This window comes from Amblyomma mixtum, chromosome 8, assembly GCF_055824585.1.
Source record: "Amblyomma mixtum isolate Tamu chromosome 8, ASM5582458v1, whole genome shotgun sequence".
NCBI classification, from domain to species: Eukaryota; Metazoa; Arthropoda; class Arachnida; order Ixodida; family Ixodidae; genus Amblyomma; species Amblyomma mixtum.
In genome coordinates, this window is record NC_143019.1 from 18,010,189 (window position 1) to 18,022,473 (window position 12,285).

At 46.6% G+C, this 12,285-nt stretch overlaps 1 protein-coding gene across 1 annotated transcript; it reads left to right on the forward strand.

The window, feature by feature from the left end:
* The first annotated feature begins 2,838 nt into the window (after positions 1 to 2,838).
* Positions 2,839 to 9,542, forward strand: LOC149331541 (uncharacterized). Its single transcript, XM_089555513.1, has 3 exons — positions 2,839 to 3,072; positions 7,016 to 7,279; positions 9,142 to 9,542. Exons 1-3 carry the CDS (start codon positions 2,839 to 2,841, stop codon positions 9,373 to 9,375), a joined length of 732 nt encoding a protein of 243 aa, XP_089411639.1. The 3' UTR covers positions 9,376 to 9,542.
* The last annotated feature ends 2,743 nt before the right edge of the window (positions 9,543 to 12,285 follow it).

Consider the following 12,285-nt stretch of genomic DNA (forward strand, 5'->3'; position numbering starts at 1 on the left):
TTCTCCCACGGCAGCATTTTATCGCACACGATCTGTCACAATCTCATTTTCACACATTTATCTACAGAACGACGTAATCGTGCGGACAAAATTTGCGGACACGTTTTGCGGACGCGACAGAGCCATATAACGCTCTCGCATTAAAGGAAAATTGAGTGGAGAAAGTGGCACACTTCAATGTATAAAAGATGAATGGAAAAAACAAAATACAGTGGGAAGAGCAACTTGGATCACTCAACCCTTATAAAAATGGTCTATAGACAGTCTATAGACTTCTTATCGACTCTACTGACTTTCTATAGATATTGCTTCTTGCCTATTCATATCTATAGACTGCCTATAGACAAAATTCTACTAAAAGTGTATGGCCATAAATCCAGAGATTGTCTATAGACTGTCTATGGAATTTGTATTGCCTATAGACTGTTCTCTAGGATTTGTCTATAGACAGTCTATATAGACTTTATAGAAAGAAGTCTACAGACACACTATAAACTGTTTAAAACTTTTTTTTTGTAAGGGAAATCCCACCGGTGGCACACCTGCCATTGCAGGGCAGTGGCGCATCGCTTAACCGCAGCACCACTGCGCCAGGAGAAGTACGAGGATTCCCAGGGATCTATTAATTTGAAGTATATAATGACCAATACTGCATGTATGGGTATTATAACATTAGCTATTGCGTCATACCCTTAAGGAGGAGCTTAAACGGCTTTTGAAGAGGCTTTAGAATTCGATTGAAACGAGCTGAATGAGTTGAAACTTGAGGGTAAAGCATTCGAAATCTTTTGAAGCGAAAAGCTTCACTAGGCTCGTCAACACCGCGCTTCGCGTGGGCCACCCCTGGGCGCCGCCGTGGCGCGCCCTTTCCCTCCTCGCCACCCCCTCCGTTCTCCTCCCCGCCACCGGTTTACCCTTCGCCGCTGCCGCGCGGTCTCCGCCGCAGTCCCAAGAGGAGAAGGTTATTTCGCAAGGCGTTGCGAGAACGCGTGAGCGGCGGCGGCGGCCGTAGAAGAGGCGCAGACATTCGCCATGGAAGGAGGAAAAGAAGACCCAGAAGTGGTAGCGAGGGAGTTGGCTACTGCGCGCTCGCCTCCTCGCCACCGTTTGCCCTTTCGTCGCAGCCGCGTGTTTACCAAAGTTGATACGCATGCGGAAGGAGGGCTAATAACGCGCTTGCCTACGCCGTTATCGTGGTGCTCCCAGTGCATTGTGCGCGAACTGCGACAGCCATGCCGTCAAACAAAGCATAACTGCAGCTTTTCGCTTGTATATCCAGGCTTAACCAGAGCTAAGCCACTGCCAATTTGTTGCGCTAGCAATTGAAAGGTGATGTAATCGCCGACTAAAGCGGCGTCGGCGTTCAGGCTTCTCTGCAGTGCATGGCGGCAGGCAGAGGCCGCAATGATGGTGTCACATACGGCGGCGCTAACTTTCCAGCGAAGAAGCGGTTGTTTCAAGGAAGGAAACGAATGCCGTCCAGGGTGAAGCTCACAAAGCATTGTTTGCATGTATCAGACGCCGCATGGCAGCATATAGACGAAAGCCACGGACGTCTGAAATTTCGCCATCAACGACGTCACCACGAGTTTCTCCGCACTCCTCTAGCGCACTGAGGAGAAGCTTGAACATGGTCGCGGTTTTATTCGGCGATTACGTCACCATTTTAAATGCTAGCGCCAAACTACACTACTTCGCATGCTCTACCTAGAAGCTTCATAGATTCGAATTCTTGAATAGCCTATAATTCTGAAAAAAACCCTTTCACCTCACCCCCCCCCCCAAAAAAAAAAAAAAATTTTTGAACTTTGTTATTGCCTTTTGTCTCTAAATTTTCTAAAGTACTTGCGCTAAATGATTTTATAGGGTGAATTCATTTGGCGCAAGGAAATTTCGTCCATACTGTTGTCATATTTCACCGAGTATCCATCCTCAGGTGATTTCACGTATTTCATAGTTTCAACTGCGAGTTCGCCTTACCCGCGATACAGCAGTGTGGTGCGGGCGAGGCTTTATTTCTGAATCATTTAATTCGCTCAATCTACTACCTGTTAGTTCGCCACTCTTCGCTTACATTTAACGGCCCATGCTGGTGCTTACTTCGAAAAATTAATGTACAAAATTTAGGTGACACGATGAACAGAATTAACATTTCCTTCTTTGATTATAGATATTGTTTAGTCATGTGCACCAGTAACGTTTTTATAAAATTTATTCATGCATCAAATGCATAATATGGATAATTTGTTCGAATCTGCTAAGGAACGTCATGGTGAATAATGAAAAGGCTAGCTAGCTAGTTAGCCTTCATCTTGAAGGGAAACAAGAGAGCTAAAGCAACACAGCTAAAGATTTAGACAAGCTAATCATCATCATCATCTTCTTCTGAGCCCATCCGGGTAGCATTCTTCTTTCATTGTCGACTACTTTCACTCGATCATCATCCTCTTCCACTCCCACCCTGATAACACTGCATTTCATATTCTTTCAGGCCAACCTGTTTTTAGAAAATCTTTGCGCTCACACAGGAAATCTGAAAGGTTACGGACGCCGAGATGCACGGATATTGATGTTACAGTATTTTATAGCGTGGCTTCATTAAATAAAATATAACTCAAAGCGGCGCTTTAGAACAGAAGAGAAGGAGAAGGAACAAGTTACGAAATCGCCGTTCGAAGCCGGCGGATGCTAACTTTCGTGAGCCTCACTCTGCCAACTTAACTTGATTGCGCACTCGTTGTGGGCAAAGGCGAACTTCAGGAAGCGACCAGAGAGGCCTGAGTTCCGCAGTCACACCTGGGACTGACTTGCCGCCTCGAAGTGAGCGCTGACACGCTGATGGCTGAGCCGGCTTTCGAGGAACCGAATGATGTGAACCCGGGGCTGGACCTCAGTGAAGAGGAGGAGGAGTGGGATGAAGATGAGGAGGAAGCGGTGGAAGAGGATGAGCGCCAGGACAACGCTGTTAATGAGATGCGTGGCCAGGCAGCCAAGCCACTTCGCTACCATATCTTCCAGGTAGTCGGGACTCTGGCTATCAGCATCTCCGGCACTCTCGCCATATACGGAGTGGTAAGTGAGGCGATTCCTACCGTTTGTGGAAGGGTGTCTCCTAGCAGTTGCACGGGCAAATGGCGACGGCAGAAAGCTTGGTAGCGGATATAAAAGTATGCAGGCACTCTTTATTCGTTCCTACGTATGCCCATCGAAGGATGTACCATTGATAAGCTGCTTAATATGCATTGATAAGCTGCTTAATATGCATAAGATGGAATGCCTCACATCGCACCATGGACAGCTGTAATACCTCCAGTGACCACACAAACTTTCTTCATAGAAAAAGTAGACTGAGTGTCATGTAGACCCGAAAGCTAAGGTAGATAAGGTTCTTGTAGGCCCAAATGCTCATGTAGCCTCGTGACCACCACAGTACCTCGTAGGAAACGAATACAATACAGCAGCCCCCATTGCTTTCCGGTCACGTGTGGCGCTTGAGGACCGTTTCCCCTATATTGCGTTCCAATAGACTGGAGGGCGGTTACCACGACTCGACTCCAACCCATTCAAACAAGAGATCACACCATCGGCCCCTAGCTTGTCAAACAATGGTTACACAACCAGCTTTACTACAGGGGGTAGCATGAACGGCAGTGAGCTCCGAAAGTAAAGGCGATCGGTAGCAGCAAGAGCTCTGATCAGCTCGTTTTCTTATTCACTGTAGCCGTTCTGGCTCATTTTTTTTTTTTTTTGATGGCATTCACTTTGTTCCATCGTGGCCGAGGAAGAGCACGAACGCAGGTTACCAGGGCAGGAACGAAAGTGGGCTTTACTCATAGACGCATCTGCTTATATAGCGCTTATATAGGTTCCAGTTTTATCTCCTCCGCCTTGAAGGGACACTGGATTGATTTTGGCGGTCATATTCTAGTTCAACAGGTCTGAAGAGGAGGTCTTTGTGAGTTTTAGAAGAGAGAACTGGTGGGCTAGATGGTTCTTGAGAATCATGGTGAGGGAACAGCGCAGGGGACGAGACAGAAGGAACATTGAAAGACACTCAGGACACTGAATATTCGAGTCTAATTGAAAAGCTCTGCGTGAACCCTATAATTTGCAAACAATTTTTAAAAATAACGGTTCGCTATAGCTCAACACAGTTTAGGTCGACACCTTACCACGCATCCCTTACCACGATGACGTCAGTGGGTAGTCTGCGCACCCAGGTGGCGTGGGCTGGATGGGCTAAATGGGCCGCGGAGGGATGCAGTCGCGACCTGTGTATCTTTTAATGCGAGAGAATTATATGGCTCTGTTGCGTCAGCAAAAAGTTTCCGCAGTTTTGCACGCACGATTACGTCATCCTCTGAAGATAAATATGTGAAAGTCTGATTGTGACAGATAGTGCGTGATTCAGCAAAAAGTGTCCGCAGTTTTGCACGCACGATTACGTCATACTCTGAAGATTAATATGTGAAAGTCTGATTGTGACAGATAGTGCGTGATAAAATGTTGCCGTGAGAAAAAGTTGGTTGATGAGGTATAAGTAGTTAATTAATTGAACACAAAAAAAAAACGTGAGAAATACACTTATACGTAAAATTAGCCATGGGCGTCGATATAGTACATGGACGTCCGAACAGCCACGGACGTCGATATAGTATGTGGACGTTTTGCTTTCACATTGCTCCAGTGCGGGTCGCCGCTGTAACCTCAAAGTTTCTTTGTTTTCTGTTTTTTTTTTCTGGTGTGGCGACGTGTATCAGTTGACGGGCGCGACGACGAGAATCATTTTAGTGCAGTAGTACTTACAGTGGACATTCCTCACATTTAGCCGTTGTTGTTTGGTTGCCTGACCGCCTGCCTGCTTTGTGGCCGATTCCCGCCTCCCCACTGGGCTGTAGGTAACCTGGCAAGATGTGTATATGTATATGCACCTGGCAGGTTGGCAGCTTACCAGTGCCCACCGAGTTATGGGCAAAATACCCACCGTGGCAGGTAGAAGTTCAATTAATGATTGGTCGCGGGAGGTGGCCAGGGGAGAGAAACCTAGGTCTTACAAGCCTCGGCACCCTTACAAGAATTTCTTTAAATAATCTATAGACTGTCCATCGACTTCTGTCTGTAAAGTCTATAGACAAATCCTAGAGAATAGTCAACAGGCAATAAAAAGCCTTTAGACAATCCGTAGACAATCTATAGATTTATGGCCATACAATTTTATGAGACGTTTGTCTGCAGAATGTCTTTAGACTATGAATAGATAAGAAGAAATATATATAGGAAGCCAATAGAATCAATATTAAGTCTTTAGACTGTCAATGGACCATTTTTATAAGGGCGATGGCAGCAAGGGCGATGGCAGCAATTGCCCTCTCAGGGCAGTGGCGCATCGCTTAACTGCTGCACCACTGCGCAAAGAGTGGTACCAGTATTCCCAGAGACCTATGAATGTAAATTAGAGAATGACCAATTCCGCATGTATGAGCATTAACCTATTGTCGCTACCCGAACAACTTCCATCTGAATAATGGATCTCAACACCGGAACGGAAGTGAAAGCCGAAGTGCTAGAGCACCTAATTCGAACTTTGCATGACTACGCAAATCCAGTGTCATTTTCTTTTAACTGCCGATATCGTCGGTGTTAATGAAGCTGTAGCTTAAAATGTCTTTGTGGTTTGGTGGTGAGCGGTAGAATGCCGACTGTTCGAGCGCTTTTCCTCACCCTTGTATATACCATTTCATGCTCCCTTAAATAGTGCAAAGGAATACTTCCCTTAAATATGTGTACTTCAAATCATTCCACCTTTGAAATCCGTAGCATCACTTCAATTATAACGGGAACATATAACTGCTTGAAACGCAACCTACTCTTCAATGGTTTTGTTCGCACGGATATGGGAGCAGTGTGGCAGAAATATGGGGCATAGAAACGTGGGGTGGAGCGCATATGGCAGGTTCTCTCAGATCATCAATGGCAGTTTGCCAATATGCCTCAAGAGAAAGGTATACAAATGTTGTATCTTACCGGTACTCACCTATGGGGCAGAAACGTGGAGGCTAACAAAGAGGGTTCAACTTAAGTTAAGGACAACGCAGCGAGCTATGGATAGGAAAATGATAGGTGTAACGTTAAGAGGTCGGAAGCGGGCGGAGTGGGTGAGAGAACAAACGAGGATTAATGAGATCCTAGTCGAAATCAAGAGGAACAAATGGGCTGGGGCAGGGCATGTAATGCGCAGAATAACCGCTGGTTGTTTATTTATTTATTTATTTATTAATTATACCCTCAGGGTACAAATGTACATTATAGATGAGGGGGGCGGATGCAGAGGCATACACATTGTACACAAAAAAGTTATTAGTAAAAAATATACACAATCTCTGTAAAACCAGTACAAAAACGAAAGTAAGCATACAAAAAGAATGAAAAAGAACAAATGTACAAAGAGTAAATTACGAAATTGGTAACAGTGTTAATAAATACAGAAAAATATGACAAGGAAAACAAATAATAAACAAGGAATGCAATAAACAAACAGTCGTAATGGAAATATGAACAGCATCTATGAACGCCATGATGATGATATGAGCACTAGCTATGAAAAGAAACTGTGTAATGCTGATTTAAAGTTCTCAATTTCAGATATACTTGTTAGTGATGCTGGTAGGTTATTCCAGTCATTGCTTGTCCGAGGAATAAACGAGTATGAATATGCAAGCGTATTTGAGTGTGGAATATGTACCTTTTTGCTGTGGTCACGGCGAGTTGAGGGCCACGGAGTGGATTCCAAGAGAAGTCAAGCGTAGCAGGGGGTGACAGAATGTTAGGTGGGCGGATGAGATTAAGAAGTTTGCGGGGATACGATGGCCGGAACTGGCGAAGGACAGGATTAAGTGGAGAGACATGGAAGAGGCCTTCGTCCTGCAGTGGGCGTGGTCAGGCTGGTGATGATGAATATCGTCTCGGCTCGTGCAGATTGCGTTTTGGTGAAGTCCGAATTTCTGCGTCTGCACAGCCGTCGCCTGACCAGGAGGCGTCTCTGGACCCGTGGAACGACAGCTGGGATGCCTTTCCCGCGCTCCTGGTCTCCCAGCTGCAGGTCCGGCTGTTCGCCGTCGTCCTGCCCGTCCTCTTCCTCGCTTTTCCCGAGGTCCTCGGCTCCCTGAAGCAGAACGCGTGTCTGCTCGTCGTCTACACGGCCCTCGTGGCGCCCTTCATCCTTCTGCCCGTTCTCCTGCCGATGCCGCCCTGCTCCGGTCCGGACACCGCGAGAAAGCCGGTGGGCATCGACGACACAGTTCTTCAGACCCGTCGAAACATGCTAGTTGAGAGCCTTCAGGCACGGAATACGTTCTACGCCTTACAGGAGCATGAATAACGGATTTTCGACTGTTTGTTTTCTTCTTCAGGAAGCCACTTAACAGATTAGAATTCATGAATCGCAAAGTTGGATTCGTCGAGCTCGCTAAATGATTTGTAATTGAATTCCTGTTCTTGTGGTTTTTTAGTTTCAACAGCAGCTAGTAAGAAAGGATTAAAACTACCACAGGTATTAGTGCTTTGGGAGCAATCGAAAATTATTTCGAAGCCCTTCACTACGGTTTTCGTCATAGTCTGTGTTGCTAAGGGAATGTTTAAGCACGCATACCATACCATACCATACCATACCATACCATACCATACCATACCATACCATACCATACCATACCATACCATACCATACCATACCAAATACCGTACCGTACCGTACCGTACCATACCATAATGTACCTTATAGCACAACCATTAGCCTCTTAAAAAGACTACTACCATCTCGCATGGAGTAAATGCAAATGTACGCATTATTGCATCCCTGACGTTCGTCGCGAGGTTTAAATGCTATAATAATAAAAATCTCTGCCTCTCCCGTAAACGAGAGTAGAGTAAGCATGAAATGTTTACGGGCCTAATGTCATCTCGGTGGACACCCGAACCGCACCGTACAGGAAGGGAGGAACGCCACCACCCGTTCAGCGCGATGCCTTGCCATTTGACCGCAAGGTTTTTTGAGGAAAGGAAATGGCGCAGTAATTCTCTGCCATCTCGGTGGACACCCGAACCGCACCGTAAAGGAAGGGAGGAACGCCACCACCCGTTCGGCGCGATGCCTTGCCCTTTGAACGCAGCGCTTCTCCCCCGGGCCCCTGTGCGCCTGCGCGGCTTTGCTTCGATGCGCGAAGCCCCTAAGAGATCACGTGTGACAACGAAGTGTAACGCGGCATTTATGTGCTTTTTGCACGCGTTATTAGAAATCGGAAATTATAATTCCGTGCATTATCAAACCCACAGCTCCACTGATATCTTGATAAACATTGAGAAGGCACTGGCAGCAGTTATTTTTTGTCTCGTTTGGAGACCAACCGGCGCTTGCATGCCGGTCGCGTAGGAGGGCTTAGAGAGTCTCGTTAAATCTCGTTAAGTCTCGTACGGTGCCCGGATGTTCTCGTTTCAGAGCCCGGATGACTGGATTTCAGTGCCCGGATGACTGGATTTCAGTGCCCGGATGACTGGATTTCAGTGCCCGGATGAGTGGATTTCAGTGCCCGGATGATGGCTTTCGGTCTCGGCGTGACGTCACCACACTGCCGACAACGGGAGCTAAAAGCATTTCATGCTTAATAAATACTTTATTCACACCAAAGAAACAATACAAGACGCGGACGCGCCAAAGCCTCAATTGGGCTTGTAGGGCGCCGTCCGGCAGCAGCAACAACCTCTGTTACCAAATCAATTCTTACCATACCATACCATACTAATACGAATCTATGATTCGTATTAGTCCCAATTTGCACGATTTTCGATTACCATGCAGTCCAACATGGTGTATACCCTCTATATGTTAGTGATTAGTAGCACACAAGTGTCGCGGCGTAAAATGCGGCCATAGGAACTTGTCCGGCGAGGAGGCATGATACGCAGCCTGCATGGAGTGGCACCGTTTTTTCGCGTCGCACGTCCAAAAGAAACAGACACAAACAAAAACAGTTCTTGCACTCTGCATCTGCTGGTAAGCCAGCACACTATCCACTAGACAAAAGCACTCTGGCGGTGCCATCTGGCAGTGGTACACGGCACTGGTTAACACTCGCCTCCTCCTCACAGCACCACCCGAGACGCAGTTCATCCCTGGACTCCAGCATCGGCGGAGACGCGTCAGCGGCGCTGTGGACGTGGGTCTTCTGGTACGGTCCCGTGCTCCTGGTCAGCATCCTCAGCGCCGCAAAGATATACAGAACCAGGAATATGGAGGCGCCAATGGCCCCGCCAATGCCGCAGCAGCCACTGCCGCCGGCACACGAAGAAACTGGACTGTGGATGGACCGCCGCAGAGGATAGACTAAAACGAGAGAGGCGGCCACTTTTTAAAGCCTCGTCATGTCTGACTTGGCATCGTGCTGTTTTGTTTCTCAATTTCTCCCTCAAATAAAAAAGCTTGCAGTATGGTCCGTACTAAGCCTGCATTACCCTGTTGCATGAAATTAAATTGGTCATTCCTTTGTGCTCTCAAAGCCGCGGTGGCTCAGTGGTTATGGCGCTCGGCTGCTGACCCGAAAGACGCGGGTTGGATCCCGGCCGCGGCGGTCGAATTTCGATGGAGGCGAAATTCTAGAGGCCCGTCTACTGTGCGACGTCAGTGCACGTTAAAGAACCCCAGGTGGTCGAAATTTTGAAATTGCTGCCGCGGTGGCTCAGTGGTTATGGTGCTCGGCTGCTGACCCGAAAAATGCGGGTGCGATCCCGGCCGCGGCGGCTGAATTTCGATGGAGGCGAAATTCTAGAGGCCCGTGTACTGTGCGATGTCAGTGCACGTTAAAGAACACCAGATGGTCGAAATTTCCGGAGCCCTTCACTACGACGTCCCTCATAGCCTGACATGCTTTGGGACGTTAAACCCCCGTAAACCAATAAACCAACACATAATTTGAACGGGTGCATTATATCAACAGAAAAAATACCATACTGCTTAAAGCAAGGAGTGACAGAATGTACCATGACAGAAATGTCATGGTACATTCACAATCAATCTGGCAGCACGTTTCTGTGCAACTAATATGTTGTGTTTGTTATGTTTTGTTGTGATACCCGAGACACTCATGCCGTAGGTAATGACAGGAAGTATGCACTATAAATAAGAACTTTTGTTCTTTGTTCTTTACGACACCGTCGTCCGCACAGGTGCTCGTGTTCTTACGATAAGCTCAGGTGAAGAGCAGGTGTACAGGGTCGTGCCTCATTATTATGCACGCTTGGTTCCCGAGCAAATCTATCCATGAACTTTGTTGTTAATAATAACGAAATGCGAAAAAAAAACGGAAATAAAAACACCTTGTAATTAAAGTCTCCTTCGGTGCTAGTGGCAGTCAGTGAAGAGAAAATTAGACAAAACCTAGGAAGTTAGAAGCGCATTATACTGGTCGCCATTATCTTAGATATTGCGGCACAGTCTGAAGACCCTATAGTGGCGTATCACGTGCGTGATGGTGTCTCATGGCGTGATCGCATATCTTCTACTGAGACTCTTCGCATCCTGTGAACCGCTGGTACATACTAGTCGCTGGAAGCTGTTGAAAGAAGCTTCACATTCATCCCAAGTCAGGAAACACAATAAACCGCAAAGGAAATCAACTGGGCACTTTGGCATTGCAAAATATGAAAGCACAAAAAAGAAAAGCGGGCCGTCGCTAAGGTTTTTCCATTTTTGCACTGCCTTTCACTGGTTTCCTGCTGACAGAATACAGGAAAGGAAACATCTGGTTGCTGCAGTCGAGAGTTACTTCTGACCACTGTTCATATTAATGCGACAGAAATATATGAATCCAAATGGGCTCTATCCATTTTCGCCGGGTGCATTTTACAGGCAGTTAGATTCCGTTCTGATTAGACGTAAGTACATTCAAAAGGAGTGGTTCTCAGAAATATTTTGCAGATCAGTTTTAATTGTAAAGAAACTGTGGTATAATATAAGGTACTCTCCTGAAAATATTGAGGGTAAAGGTCCGTTGTTCCGATGCATTGCAAAATCTTTAAAGATTTTTCCATCACTCTCATTGAGCAGTTAATTTAGCCATAAAAAACCAACGAGGAACGTCTTCGATTATATCAAAGATGCCCATAACAAAAAAAAATGCAACCTTGTCAAGGGAAGTCCCGTGGATATTAAGGCGGAAGCCTTTAATGCCTCATCGTTGTAAGCAGGAGTTATCGACAGAAATGTCACGCTTTTCAATTGGCCGAAATGGTCGTGACAATAGACCGATCCCACCAACCGATCTGCGCATGCGCCAGTTTTCCGGAAGTCGCGCCGCCGCCATGCTAGTTGTAGTCACGTCGTGAGCCGCACTACAGCTGCACCCGTTGGCTGCACCGTTCTAATCAGCGCTCGTTGAGTACGCGCAAACTTCCCGCACGTCTCTCCGAATTCACCACCGAGGAAATTTCGTCATGTGAGTACTTTACGAAATTTTATTGACTCTTTCATGACAGCTGTACGCTCGAAAGTTTCTGCTGCTCTTCCTTTTCTGTTGTTGATGTGCGCCGGGTACCGCATTGGTTTTTGCTACAGTGTTATTCTGTTACACTACAATTTGAGGTATGTATGAGTACTCTTTTGATGTAAGCACTTGTTTTGCTGCACTGTTTTCGCTTATGTGCTTCGCAATGAGTGTAACGTTAACAGCGACGGATATAGGAGCACCGCGTACTTGTTGGCGACAGTCTTGAAATGCGGCGCCGAGTATTTTGAGCTCCGGTACTTATGTGGCTTTTGCCGATGACCAATATTTAGCCGCAGTGATATCTGGAGGTCCATTGGCAGGCTAGGTGACATTTTTTATTTGTGTTAAAGCGAATGGTCAGGTTACTACTTCGAAAAATTCAACTGCGTAGCTTGAGTCGAGTGTACCATCTTCGCGCTGGGGAATACGCGTCATTCTTTATATAAGTAGCCGTAATAAGATTTTATTAACGATTCATACTGGCCGATTAGGTCTGAGCTTGACTTGCGCATGTGCCTTACAATCACGGGTTTTGGGTGCGGTATAAAACGTGCGGATCGCCCTCCTTCGAAATTGAAGTTGTTAGTTCAGCGCCCTGTGTGTGTCGTCTATCCTTCGTCCCTCGTCTGCCAGCGCTGCATGTTCAGGTTTAAGCTGTATGTAAGCATACAGAGGAAACAATGCGCGCGGTGCCGCTTTTCTCGCGATTGCACTCGGTCATCTAAGGGCTGCATATTTTAGCAGGTGCTGT